The following is a 14,486-nucleotide window of genomic DNA, read 5'->3' as shown; positions in this document are numbered from 1 at the left end:
GAGATGTCTGGGTTTTATGCATCCGACGTCACAACTGGCTCAAAACCTTCTCAATTTTTTACCACAGCCTACACATGCGATAACATGACACCTCGACAAGTTTCGTGATTTTCGGACTTCCTATGGATTTTATATAATTTAAAAACAGTTTTCCAACAAGTTCCTCATGTTACGTGAAGAAGATGCCCGAAATTTGATGCGAGTTCGTGTATAGGGACTCAACATACACCAAATACCATGAATAATATTTTTTGAATCACTAAATTGCATTATTCCATCCAACTGCAGTTCAAATTTGAAATATTCAAAAAAAAAATCAATGAAAAGAAATAAATTAGGGAAATATATCAAAAAAAAGTCAAAATTGGCCCAAATTTTAAAATTGAGTTTTCAATAATGTATTACAGCACCACAAAAATACTAGGTTCAAAAAACCAAAAAAAATCTTTGCCGAGGGCCTAGCCTGGACCTCGGCAAAGAGGATCTTTGCCGAGGGCGTGGCCAATGGCCCTCGGCAAAGAAAATTTAAAAAAAATAAAAAATCTTTGCCGAGGGCCCTGGATATGGGCCCTCGGCAAAGGGCCCAACCCTAAATCGGCCAGCGGCCTGGCCCAAATCCATATGCCGCCCCGCCAGCCCGGCCGCCTCTGCTCGCCCCGCCAGCGCCCCGCGGCCCGCCGCAGCGTGCCCAGCCACCCCGCGCACCCGGCCGCCCCGCGCGGCCCGCCGCAGCCCGCCCGGCCGCCCCGCGCGCCCCGCCCACCAACCACCCCCACCGCAGATGGAGACCATGGGGTGCCTCCGCCGCAGCCTCAACGCATGAACTGCCAAAGGGGTGGGTGCCACCGCCGTGGGCTTGCATGCCGGCTTCTTGGATGGCCTCTTGCTGCAGGAAGGTGTGGAGGAGAAGGAAGGAGCGTGATCTCGCACCGCTCGCCATGGACCTCCTCGACACGAGGCACCGCCACACGCCGGATTCGAGCTCCTCCTCGGACACCCCTGCCGACATGGGGCGCCCGCTTCCCGGCGCCGCCTACTAGCCCTACGTCTGCGAGATCCTCTCCTTCTCCATCGAGCGCCTCCACAAGGTAGTACGCCTACACTTGCTTCGTGACCTCTGATTGGTGTCGATGGTGATTCCGGCTTCATTGGTTTGGTGGGAGATTATAGGAGACAGAGCTTCTGAGGGTCGACGCGGAGCGGGTGCGGTGGCAGATGTAGGAGGTGGCGATGGAGAACTGTGGCGCCTTCATCGCCGCTTACGAGGCGCTCTCGTTCGTCTGAGCGCAGATCGAGAGCTTCGACGGCCACCTCGAGGCCATGGTAATGTGGCCGCCTCTTTACTCTTTACTCCGTTGCTTCTACTGTCTGACCCCTTTGTGCCAGAAGTTATTGCACCATGTTGATCAGTAAGTAGGCCTAAACGATTGGATGAATGATGAATGCTGGTGGAGGAATTGAATTCAGCTGCTTTATGCTTGTAGCAAGTAGATCACATGATCTTGTTTTTTTTTGGATAACTACATGATCTTGTTATTGTTGCGCCCCAGAGATGTGATTGCCTCGTAATTGGAAATGCAATTCTGCTAGCAATGTGGTCACGAAATTATGATCATATAGATATAGATGTAATAAAAAAATGAATGTTTGATATCAGGCTTTTGATGTTAGCTCTAGATTGCTCCTCTGCATACCCAACTGATACACCCCATGTACGATTGATTAGATGACATTTAGAATCAACATGGAAGGGACAAAATCCTGGCTAATATGTGACAATAAAATCAACGTGTTTAAAATTGTTTGTTTTCACAGTGAAACATAGCATCACACTGGTAGTTCTTTTCCTCATATTTGCAATGACGGCCTCGCCTTCATACTTCATTTGCATGGATTATGTTGCTTTAGTTTTCTCCTCACAATGCCTTGGTAGTTGTTTTTATCTGATTTAACAACTAAATCCATAGCTGGATAAGTAGGCTAATGTTTAGGGACGAGGGAAATGCATGTGTCCATACTTGATCCAAATTAAATATCCCTGGAATCATCTTGTTGGTGTTGGAAAAAAAATTAGTTCTCCATATGCTCTACAGTTCAAGATCTTGTTGATATTCTTTCAACCAATGTCATATTAATTTTTGGAGAGATATTGACGTCAATGCATTTTATTACTGCCCTACACCAACAGATAGACCAACAGATAATCATTCTGTAGTATCTTAGCGTCAGAAAGCAACTGTTTGTCTCATGTTTCAGAGATGAAATCCACACCTGCACTCTCGGCTTTCTTTGCAGGGTTTTGTTCCTTGAGTCTTTATGATATTCTGGTTGTTCGTTTTATATTTTTTATAATTTTCATCTTATTTTGTATTTTATTGTAGAGTTAGCAGAGAGGACCCTCTTGATGAATCCCAAATAGCTTATATATGTAGAGAAGCACTAAAGGTTCTAACATAGTTGCATCATATTTGAAGTATTTGTTGCCTTGTGGGGCAACTGAATGTTTTTGGATATTGAACTTTTGCGTGCTTATTTTCTTCTCCAGGGCCTTGCTTACCTGCACTCGATTTTTCAATTTCATAAGGGTGGTAACATTCTTCTAACTGAGCAAGGCGAGGTGAAGTTGGGTAAGCGCATTTGTTTTCTTTAAAAATTTTAGTTTACATTTCTTAGCACTCATATTTCTGCATGTCCTGACTCTGTGGGCATGCTGTGTCACCACAACAATGGCAAAACAGGTGATTTTGGTGTAGCTGCCCAGCTGACAAGAACCATGTCAAAGCGCAACACCGTATTCTAAACAATGTTTGTTTTGCCATTCAAATCCACAGTTCAAGAAACTTCACATCTATGTAACAAACAAAATGAAGTGGCAGATGAAACTTGTCCATGTCAGTTTACCATAAGCAACCCTGTTTGTGCTTGTGTTTAGTTCTTCAATATGTTGGTACTTTTATGGGAACTTGAAGCAAGTTTGTGTTGGAAAATGATTGCTGTGAAGTCCTAACTATTTCTTTAAAGTGTCATACTGCATTACGTTCCAAGGAGGATGCGACAACTGACTACATCACCAAATGTACTTTATTGTAATATTTGTGGTTTATGGTTCTGACTTGTGCTTGGATTTCATGAACTTGTCGTAATAAACATGTGAATGATGATGAACATGTGACTTGTCGTTGTAATATATTGTGATTTGTGGTTCACAATTATGGTTGTGATATATTGTGAGAAAATGGGTTCTGTGTGATATATATATGTATATATATGAAATGCTTGTGTCGTTGGAATGCAAAAAACAAAAAAAATTAAATTTCTGCCTCTTTGCCGAGGGCAATGACCAAGGCCCTCGGCAAAGAAGGGTCCTTTGCCGAGGGCCCTAGCAATAGCCCTCGGCAAAGATTTTTTTGGGAAAAATCCTGAAAATTTCTTTGCCGAGGGCCAGGGAGCAGGCCCTCGGCAAAGGTTTTTTTTAAAAAAAAAATAAAAAAAAACTATTTCTTTGCCGAGGGCCGGCCCTCAGCAAACAATTTTTTTAAAAAAATAAACCTTTGCCGAGGGCCCTGGCAATAGCCCTCGGCAAAGATTTTTTTGGGAAAAATCCTGAAAATTTCTTTGCCGAGGGCCAGGGAGGAGGCCCTCGGCAAAGGTTTTTAAAAAAAAAAATTTATTTGCCAAGGGCCGGCCCTCGGCAAAAAAAATTGAAAAAAAACCATTTCTTTGCCGAGGGTCGGCCCTCGGCAAAGAAACCGCCAACGGCGCCGGCGCGTGACGGCTTCTTTTCTTTGCCAAGGGCCGTCCTGGCCCTCGGCAAAGGCTTTGCCGAGTGCCCGATAAAGGGCCCTCGGCAAAGACCCCTTCGCCGTCTAAAAATTCCCCGAGGGGTCTTTGCCGAGGGCAGCACTCGGCAAAGCCTTTGCCGAGGGCAGCCCTCAGCAAAGCCTTTGCCGAGGGCAGCCCTCAGCAAAGCCTTTGCCCAGGGTTTCTGGTCCTTTGCCGAGGGCCAGAGGCCCTCAGCAAAGCATGCGAGTCTAGTAGTGACGCCACCGTACCTTAGTGTGCTAAAAAATAGTCCCGATTTGGTTGTAAAACATCATTATAATACATCAACTCAATGCATGCATACTACTTACCCCCACATGGTTGGTGACTGTCTGTGTATCCACGTATTAGATTTTGTAACAAGTGGTTGTTTCGTAAGGGGTGGGTCGAGAAAGCTTGAAGAAAAGACAAACCGAACTGGCAGGCAACACCACCGACAAATCTTACATATGTCCCACTGGCCAACTGACTAATAGACAACACTGTCAAAACACACTGGCCAGAGAATCTCAGAAGATTATAGGCCGAAGCAAATATTATTGGGCCAAGATATCTGTAGGACCGTGTACTACTGGCGGCTCTGGTATTATATAGTAACTACAATGTGATCAGGAGAAGATAATAAGGAGTCATAAAAATTTTAACGTGTGTTCTTGTTTAAATTTTATCCGGCTGCAAAAACACATGATATATACTCTGGTACTCTGTTTCAAAATGTAAATTTGTTGTTTTTTATCTAAATCAAACCAGTTTACTTTGACCAAAGTTTATTAAAAAGTGTATAAATATCTCACTATGCTACATACACACAAAAAAGTCACTATATCAAAGACAGATCAATGTTGAGCATCTCTGATGACTAATTAGAAATTGCTCCCCAGTAGCTCTGTGTGATTTATGCTTAAGGCCCATCAGTGACTTGACAGGAATATCAAAGACGCGGCTAAAGTAACCTACGTTTGTGAGCTTTTCATGGACCCAAAAATTTTATGAAGTTCAGTAGACCGACAACCATACCCCAATCTCTTCTGTCCCCAATCTCTCTGCATCACCCCTCTCTCTTGAGCTCATCTTCTAGCTCCGGTCTTAATCGCAAGATCCACATGCCAATGTCGGTATCCTCATGCCGTGTCCATCCCGCAGTCTGCTCCCTCTAACCTCTCCTCCCTAGCCTTCAAAACCATGCACCTAGAGAGGGCAGAGGGCTCGCCTCGAACACAAACCCTAGCCACACAACCACCGCATCCTGTTGCACCACTAGGGGAGGGGCTCCTCCGTGGGTGGTGGAGAGCATGGTGGTCACGACGACACCACACTTGGCTGCTGCCGTGTGTTCCTTGTAGCAAGACCACTGCCATGAAGACCCTCGTGGCTGGCAGCACGCTCCACATCACCCACATCAGGGACTCCCGCAGCATCTCCGGGTTATTGCGCACTCAAGATCGGTGGTGCATACCTGTCCTTGCTCTTTCTCATCTCCGGCCACATCTAGATGCTTGTAGATCCATTACCGGACTGAACTAACGGTATGGAGTTGGATCTGCATACAATAGATCTCCTCCTCTGCCAATTAATAGTGATAATATAATGTTGCTTATTTTTTATCGACATATTTTTTAGACGGTGGGAGAGAGAGGTGTGGGTATGAATGCACGATACGATTAGTTGAATTAGATAACTTATTCCTTCTGGCCAGGAGCTTAATTTTACTTGGGAACATGGTTCGTCTAATTCTTGGAGCTACCATGTCAAGGTTCATGACTAGGGTTGGTTACCCTCGCCGATGTCGCGTGTCATGTGTGGAGTGGAATGATCCTTGTTGGCCGACCCAAGAGAAATAGGACAATTGATATGTAGTTGCTAACATTAGAAACTAGGGTGCAAAACCTTTTCGTGGTAGAGGTAGAAATGCATGAAAAATGTAGCGTCGGTCTACATAGAGTTACATGGCTTGTGTGTCCATGTTCTATAAGAGGAATATCCACAAGGCTATGTGCATGGCTTTAATGTTTTCCTTTATTACCATTAAATTTTGGAGTAAAATTCCTGAGCAATCCGTAATTTTGGCCAGGGTGTCATCCCTGCCCCCAAACTCAAAAATACCATTTTTGGCTCCGTTATCTTGGCTTTGGGTATCACACTACCACATAAACGATTTTTAGAGGTGCCCCCTTGTTTTCCCATGGTGGCTCTTTCAAAAAATTTCATGTAAAGATGCCTCTATTGGGCCTAGCTAATGGACCCCATCTAGAAATGGATTTTATAACTGCAGTTGATGTTTCCTTGCGCCTCTAAAAATGGTCTCTATTTTCAGAGACAGTTCGCAATACCAATTGCCTCGCCGTGTTACTTTTACTACATAATGTTTATCTAAATTTCAGTACCACGAGAAAATATGCTTCTTGGAGTGGAAAAGGGAAAGAGAAGTTGAGTTATTAGTGGATAGACTCACGGAGAGGGTCCATGGATAATTTTTAAGAGTAACAGAAGCTAAAAGAACCATCTCAAATCTAAATTTGCTGAAGAACAATTTGAGATCTACGTTGTCGCAAGGGAGGTTAAATAGTTTTGGGCAATATTAGGCGATGAGAATAAATTATTGGATAAAATTGATATAACCATCATCAGTGACTTTGCATTGAGGGACGTCGGAAGCATTATTTAAAGTAACTTGATATTTATAGTTGTTTCATGTGAATATTTCATTTGGATACATGTTAAGTGTGGTAACATTTATTGCACAATATATATTTATACTCTCTCTATCCCTGAATAAATAGATTTCTGAAGTTGTCTTAAGTTAAACTTTTTAAACTTTGACCGAATTTTTAGAAAAAAACGTTAAAATTATGGTATCAAATTAGTGTCATTATATTAACCATAGAATATATATTCATAAGGTGCTCATTTTATATCATAGATGTTGTTACTCTTTTTTATAAAGTTAGTCAAACTTAAAAAAGTTTGACTGGCACGGATTTTAGGAATTGATTTATTCTGGGACGGATGGAGTATATACACACATTTTGAGTATTATTTTTGTTATATTTATAAAGGTGTCCTGAGTTTAGTTTGGCTGCAGCCCCGAAAAACTTAGGACTGGGGCTGGGTCAAGCAGATTGAAGTGGTGTCGATCAGGTCCACCTAAGAATATGGTTAGGCTATGTGGTGAAAGATCATTACAGAGTGCTGCGGCGGCATCATAATATTGGTGGATGCAGATCGGCTTGGTTGTAGATGTGGAAGTGCGGCGGTCCCCTCAATGGGTTAATATTGATATCGAATTGAAAGACTGTTTTTGGTGAAACATCTTGTCTTATCCGTTCTTATTCTTGCACATGATAATGTTTACACTGGTAGATCTAATGGTGATGGCTGCTGGCATTGATAGATTAGCCAATGGAGGTTAAAGTAACTTGATATTTATAGTTGTTCATGTGAATATTTCATTTGGATACATGATAAGTGTGGTAACATTTAATGCACAATATATATTTATACTCTCTCTCTCCCTGAATAAATAGATTTCTGAAGTTGTATTAAGTTAAACTTTTTAAACATTAACCGAATGTTTAGAAAAAAATGTTAAAAATTATGGTATCAAATTAGTATCATTATATTAACCATAGAATATATATTCATAAGGTGCTCATTTTATATCAGAGATGTTGTTACTCTTTTCTATAAAGTTAGTCAAACTTAAAAAAGTTTGACTGACACGGATTTTAGGAATTGATTTATTCTGGGACGGATGGAGTATATACACACATTTTGAGTATTATTTTTGTTATATTTATAAAGGTGTCCTGAGTTTAGTTGGCTGCAGCCCCGAAAAACTTAGGACTGGGGCTGGGTCAAGCAGATTGAAGAGGTGTCGATCAGGTCCGCCTAAGGGGATGGTTAGACTATGTGGTGAAAGATCATTACAGAGTGCTGCGGCGGCATCATAATATTGGTGGATGCAGATCGGCTTGGTATCGAATTGAAAGACTGTTTTTGGTGAAACATCTTGTCTTATCCGTTCTTATTCTTGCACATGATAATGTTTACCCTGGTAGATCTAATGGTGATGGCTGTTGGCATCAAGGTTTTAAATAGCCGGCTATGCCATTTAGCTTTATGTGTCTGAAAGCAGGCTATAGCCGGCTATAGCGGGCTATAGCGGCAGCTAAGGGCTAACTTGTATATAGAAAAACTTAGCTAAATTCTTCTCAAACAGCTATAGCCGGAGATAGCGGAGGCTATAGCCGGAGATTTAAAACCTTGGTTGGCATTGATAGATTAGCCAATGGCATGCATACGCCTACGGCTGGGTTAATATATGCACAGACGACTAATGACATGATATGGTATACTAGAGCTTGCGATTCCAGGTTTTGCCAGCTCAGGGCCAGGCTCAGACAAGTGTGAACGTGGGGTAAGTAGGCTTAGCACATGCGTACGTACGTGGCCACTTCCACCATACAGTAAATAACCATCATGGACATTAGCGTTTGGTTGGCCGTCGTCTATATATGTTCTGTATACGTGAAGAAGTGTCCATATGGTCATTCTTCTTGTGCCCGGATGTAAGCCTTCCATTCTCTTCTGTCTTCAATCCCTCGTACACTAGGCCTTAATTTGTGTTTCTACCATGACATTAGAACTCCCTCTGTTTTTAATTGTAAAATGTCTTCAATTTTTAGATACATTGTTTTTACTATATATTCAGACATAGTGTACATCTAAATGCATAGCAAAAGCTTTTTGTATCTAGAAAATCCAAAACGTCTTATACTTTGGAATTGAGGGATGTGATCAGGAGAAGATAATAAGGAGTCATAAAAATTTTAACGTGTGTTCTTGTTTAAATTTTATCCGGCTGCAAAAACACATGATATATACTCTGGTACTCTGTTTCAAAATGTAAATTTGTTGTTTTTTATCTAAATCAAACCAGTTTACTTTGACCAAAGTTTATTAAAAAGTGTATAAATATCTCACTATGCTACATACACACAAAAAAGTCACTATATCAAAGACAGATCAATGTTGAGCATCTCTGATGACTAATTAGAAATTGCTCCCCAGTAGCTCTGTGTGATTTATGCTTAAGGCCCATCAGTGACTTGACAGGAATATCAAAGACGCGGCTAAAGTAACCTACGTTTGTGAGCTTTTCATGGACCCAAAAATTTTATGAAGTTCAGTAGACCGACAACCATACCCCAATCTCTTCTGTCCCCAATCTCTCTGCATCACCCCTCTCTCTTGAGCTCATCTTCTAGCTCCGGTCTTAATCGCAAGATCCACATGCCAATGTCGGTATCCTCATGCCGTGTCCATCCCGCAGTCTGCTCCCTCTAACCTCTCCTCCCTAGCCTTCAAAACCATGCACCTAGAGAGGGCAGAGGGCTCGCCTCGAACACAAACCCTAGCCACACAACCACCGCATCCTGTTGCACCACTAGGGGAGGGGCTCCTCCGTGGGTGGTGGAGAGCATGGTGGTCACGACGACACCACACTTGGCTGCTGCCGTGTGTTCCTTGTAGCAAGACCACTGCCATGAAGACCCTCGTGGCTGGCAGCACGCTCCACATCACCCACATCAGGGACTCCCGCAGCATCTCCGGGTTATTGCGCACTCAAGATCGGTGGTGCATACCTGTCCTTGCTCTTTCTCATCTCCGGCCACATCTAGATGCTTGTAGATCCATTACCGGACTGAACTAACGGTATGGAGTTGGATCTGCATACAATAGATCTCCTCCTCTGCCAATTAATAGTGATAATATAATGTTGCTTATTTTTTATCGACATATTTTTTAGACGGTGGGAGAGAGAGGTGTGGGTATGAATGCACGATACGATTAGTTGAATTAGATAACTTATTCCTTCTGGCCAGGAGCTTAATTTTACTTGGGAACATGGTTCGTCTAATTCTTGGAGCTACCATGTCAAGGTTCATGACTAGGGTTGGTTACCCTCGCCGATGTCGCGTGTCATGTGTGGAGTGGAATGATCCTTGTTGGCCGACCCAAGAGAAATAGGACAATTGATATGTAGTTGCTAACATTAGAAACTAGGGTGCAAAACCTTTTCGTGGTAGAGGTAGAAATGCATGAAAAATGTAGCGTCGGTCTACATAGAGTTACATGGCTTGTGTGTCCATGTTCTATAAGAGGAATATCCACAAGGCTATGTGCATGGCTTTAATGTTTTCCTTTATTACCATTAAATTTTGGAGTAAAATTCCTGAGCAATCCGTAATTTTGGCCAGGGTGTCATCCCTGCCCCCAAACTCAAAAATACCATTTTTGGCTCCGTTATCTTGGCTTTGGGTATCACACTACCACATAAACGATTTTTAGAGGTGCCCCCTTGTTTTCCCATGGTGGCTCTTTCAAAAAATTTCATGTAAAGATGCCTCTATTGGGCCTAGCTAATGGACCCCATCTAGAAATGGATTTTATAACTGCAGTTGATGTTTCCTTGCGCCTCTAAAAATGGTCTCTATTTTCAGAGACAGTTCGCAATACCAATTGCCTCGCCGTGTTACTTTTACTACATAATGTTTATCTAAATTTCAGTACCACGAGAAAATATGCTTCTTGGAGTGGAAAAGGGAAAGAGAAGTTGAGTTATTAGTGGATAGACTCACGGAGAGGGTCCATGGATAATTTTTAAGAGTAACAGAAGCTAAAAGAACCATCTCAAATCTAAATTTGCTGAAGAACAATTTGAGATCTACGTTGTCGCAAGGGAGGTTAAATAGTTTTGGGCAATATTAGGCGATGAGAATAAATTATTGGATAAAATTGATATAACCATCATCAGTGACTTTGCATTGAGGGACGTCGGAAGCATTATTTAAAGTAACTTGATATTTATAGTTGTTTCATGTGAATATTTCATTTGGATACATGTTAAGTGTGGTAACATTTATTGCACAATATATATTTATACTCTCTCTATCCCTGAATAAATAGATTTCTGAAGTTGTCTTAAGTTAAACTTTTTAAACTTTGACCGAATTTTTAGAAAAAAACGTTAAAATTATGGTATCAAATTAGTGTCATTATATTAACCATAGAATATATATTCATAAGGTGCTCATTTTATATCATAGATGTTGTTACTCTTTTTTATAAAGTTAGTCAAACTTAAAAAAGTTTGACTGGCACGGATTTTAGGAATTGATTTATTCTGGGACGGATGGAGTATATACACACATTTTGAGTATTATTTTTGTTATATTTATAAAGGTGTCCTGAGTTTAGTTTGGCTGCAGCCCCGAAAAACTTAGGACTGGGGCTGGGTCAAGCAGATTGAAGTGGTGTCGATCAGGTCCACCTAAGAATATGGTTAGGCTATGTGGTGAAAGATCATTACAGAGTGCTGCGGCGGCATCATAATATTGGTGGATGCAGATCGGCTTGGTTGTAGATGTGGAAGTGCGGCGGTCCCCTCAATGGGTTAATATTGATATCGAATTGAAAGACTGTTTTTGGTGAAACATCTTGTCTTATCCGTTCTTATTCTTGCACATGATAATGTTTACACTGGTAGATCTAATGGTGATGGCTGCTGGCATTGATAGATTAGCCAATGGAGGTTAAAGTAACTTGATATTTATAGTTGTTCATGTGAATATTTCATTTGGATACATGATAAGTGTGGTAACATTTAATGCACAATATATATTTATACTCTCTCTCTCCCTGAATAAATAGATTTCTGAAGTTGTATTAAGTTAAACTTTTTAAACATTAACCGAATGTTTAGAAAAAAATGTTAAAAATTATGGTATCAAATTAGTATCATTATATTAACCATAGAATATATATTCATAAGGTGCTCATTTTATATCAGAGATGTTGTTACTCTTTTCTATAAAGTTAGTCAAACTTAAAAAAGTTTGACTGGCACGGATTTTAGGAATTGATTTATTCTGGGACGGATGGAGTATATACACACATTTTGAGTATTATTTTTGTTATATTTATAAAGGTGTCCTGAGTTTAGTTGGCTGCAGCCCCGAAAAACTTAGGACTGGGGCTGGGTCAAGCAGATTGAAGAGGTGTCGATCAGGTCCGCCTAAGGGGATGGTTAGACTATGTGGTGAAAGATCATTACAGAGTGCTGCGGCGGCATCATAATATTGGTGGATGCAGATCGGCTTGGTATCGAATTGAAAGACTGTTTTTGGTGAAACATCTTGTCTTATCCGTTCTTATTCTTGCACATGATAATGTTTACCCTGGTAGATCTAATGGTGATGGCTGTTGGCATCAAGGTTTTAAATAGCCGGCTATGCCATTTAGCTTTATGTGTCTGAAAGCAGGCTATAGCCGGCTATAGCGGGCTATAGCGGCAGCTAAGGGCTAACTTGTATATAGAAAAACTTAGCTAAATTCTTCTCAAACAGCTATAGCCGGAGATAGCGGAGGCTATAGCCGGAGATTTAAAACCTTGGTTGGCATTGATAGATTAGCCAATGGCATGCATACGCCTACGGCTGGGTTAATATATGCACAGACGACTAATGACATGATATGGTATACTAGAGCTTGCGATTCCAGGTTTTGCCAGCTCAGGGCCAGGCTCAGACAAGTGTGAACGTGGGGTAAGTAGGCTTAGCACATGCGTACGTACGTGGCCACTTCCACCATACAGTAAATAACCATCATGGACATTAGCGTTTGGTTGGCCGTCGTCTATATATGTTCTGTATACGTGAAGAAGTGTCCATATGGTCATTCTTCTTGTGCCCGGATGTAAGCCTTCCATTCTCTTCTGTCTTCAATCCCTCGTACACTAGGCCTTAATTTGTGTTTCTACCATGACATTAGAACTCCCTCTGTTTTTAATTGTAAAATGTCTTCAATTTTTAGATACATTGTTTTTACTATATATTCAGACATAGTGTACATCTAAATGCATAGCAAAAGCTTTTTGTATCTAGAAAATCCAAAACGTCTTATACTTTGGAATTGAGGGAGTACTAGCTAGTTTCACTATGAGATGTGTTTTTGGCTGTTTTTCACTCTTCATTTCCTGTTTCCACACTAGTTGCAGTGATTACTTTGGGAAGGCCAATTGGATCATGGACCAAGATGGAGGATGGGGACCTTGTGAGTTTCAGATGGCGAGCTGGCCCGTTCAAGAACCAGCTGCCGAAGCTTGGTCTCCTGCTGCTGGCCTCCCAGTGGAGTATGCGTCTATTGACATGTTTGGTTCCTGTAGCCTCCCAGCATACGTGCCTCATTCATGGGGTGGGCAGCATCTCGTTGACTACCACTATTCTGCAGCCTCACTGCCAAACTGGCACGCCGCAGAAGTGACTGAAGGGCAGAATAGTCAGGAAACCGGGATCTCTAGCAACAAGCAGGTTGTCAATTTGCATAGTGGAGAAATGAAGATCTCTAACGACAGTCGAGCTAGTGGGGTGTTCGAGCAAGTCGAGTGTGAGATTGAGGCTGATATCAACATGATGAAAAAGAAGATGCATAGATACCCTCCAAGCCTCCATGCACTTGAAGAACGTTATACCGTGCCACGATATGTGGCCATCGGACCTTACCATCACCACCGAGTCCACCTCAGGAAGGCGGAGAAGGTGAAGCATGCTGCTGCCATACGCTGCGTCAGGGAATCTGGCCACTTACTGGAGGAGCTGTTCTCCGCAGTTGCCTCCACTGCAGACAAAGTCCGCCGCCTCTACGACAAGGATGTGATGGCAGGTATGGGCGATGACGACTTCCGACACATGATGTTCTTTGATGCTTGCTTCTTGGTGCAGTACATGCTTATGCAGAGTGGTATACAAATTGATCGGAGTTTGCGCGGTTTGTTGGGCCCTAACCGCATCGACATCCTTCATGACGTCATGCTACTTGAGAACCAACTCCCATGGGAAGTGGTCAAAACGGTAATGATGTTCAGATCCGTGCACTTGGGGACCTTCATCTACAGGTATATGAAAGGCTATCTGCAGGACCGTAAGTTTCCCAAAGAAAGGGTACCTCCTGCATTGAATAAAGACTACAAACCCCCACATCTACTTGGCCTTCTCCGGTACTATACGGTTGGAAGAACCAGCGACACTATCAGTACAACAGTGAAACCCAAGAACAGGACGCCGATTTCAGTCAGTGCCATTGAGCTTGCCAAGATCGGCATCACGCTCAAAGCCAACAAGACAATGGACCTCATTGACATGGGCCTCAAACACAAATGGACCCTCTTCGCCGAGCTCTCCGTGGCGCCCCTGGCGCCCCTGGACCGTGACCGTGCAAGCTACCTCGTCAACATGGTGGCTCTCGAGCTATGCACGGTCAAGAGCTTTTCAAAAGCTCCGGTAGAAGACTCCGTTGTCTGCTCCTACCTTTTGCTCTTGGCCATGTTGGTAAACAGGGAGGAGGATGTGCAGGAGCTACGGGCGCGGGGTCTCCTGAAGGGAGGAGGAGGGCTCACCAATGAGGAGGCGCTCCACTTCTTCACAAGCTTCCAAAGTCTACGCGTCATGCGAGGCATCGAGATATACAAGGAAAACAGGCGGATGCAGACCAAGCTGTATGCGTTTTGTTACAACAACAAGAAAATCATCGCCGCGGTTCTCACCGGCATCGGTGTACTTGTCGGGATCATAGGGACACTCCTGTCAATCAAGAAATCCTTTTGA

At 42.5% G+C, this 14,486-nt stretch overlaps 1 protein-coding gene and 1 long non-coding RNA gene across 2 annotated transcripts; both read left to right on the top strand.

Moving 5' to 3' along the window:
* The first annotated feature begins 771 nt into the window (after positions 1–771).
* On the top strand, positions 772–2,906 carry LOC136533471 (uncharacterized). Its single transcript, XR_010778492.1, has 5 exons — positions 772–1,088; positions 1,171–1,323; positions 2,382–2,445; positions 2,546–2,627; positions 2,739–2,906. It is a non-coding gene; the product is annotated as an uncharacterized lncRNA (long non-coding RNA).
* Positions 2,907–12,908: 10,002 nt separating this feature from the next.
* Positions 12,909–14,486, top strand: LOC136533470 (UPF0481 protein At3g47200-like). The gene has a single exon (XM_066526015.1). It carries the CDS (start codon positions 12,909–12,911, stop codon positions 14,484–14,486), a length of 1,578 nt encoding a protein of 525 aa, XP_066382112.1.

The sequence above is a fragment of the Miscanthus floridulus genome, unplaced genomic scaffold (genome assembly GCF_019320115.1).
Source record: "Miscanthus floridulus cultivar M001 unplaced genomic scaffold, ASM1932011v1 fs_894_1_2, whole genome shotgun sequence".
Taxonomy (NCBI): Eukaryota; Viridiplantae; Streptophyta; class Magnoliopsida; order Poales; family Poaceae; genus Miscanthus; species Miscanthus floridulus.
Note: the sequence above shows the minus strand (reverse complement) of the source record. Positions and strands in the feature narration are given on the sequence as shown.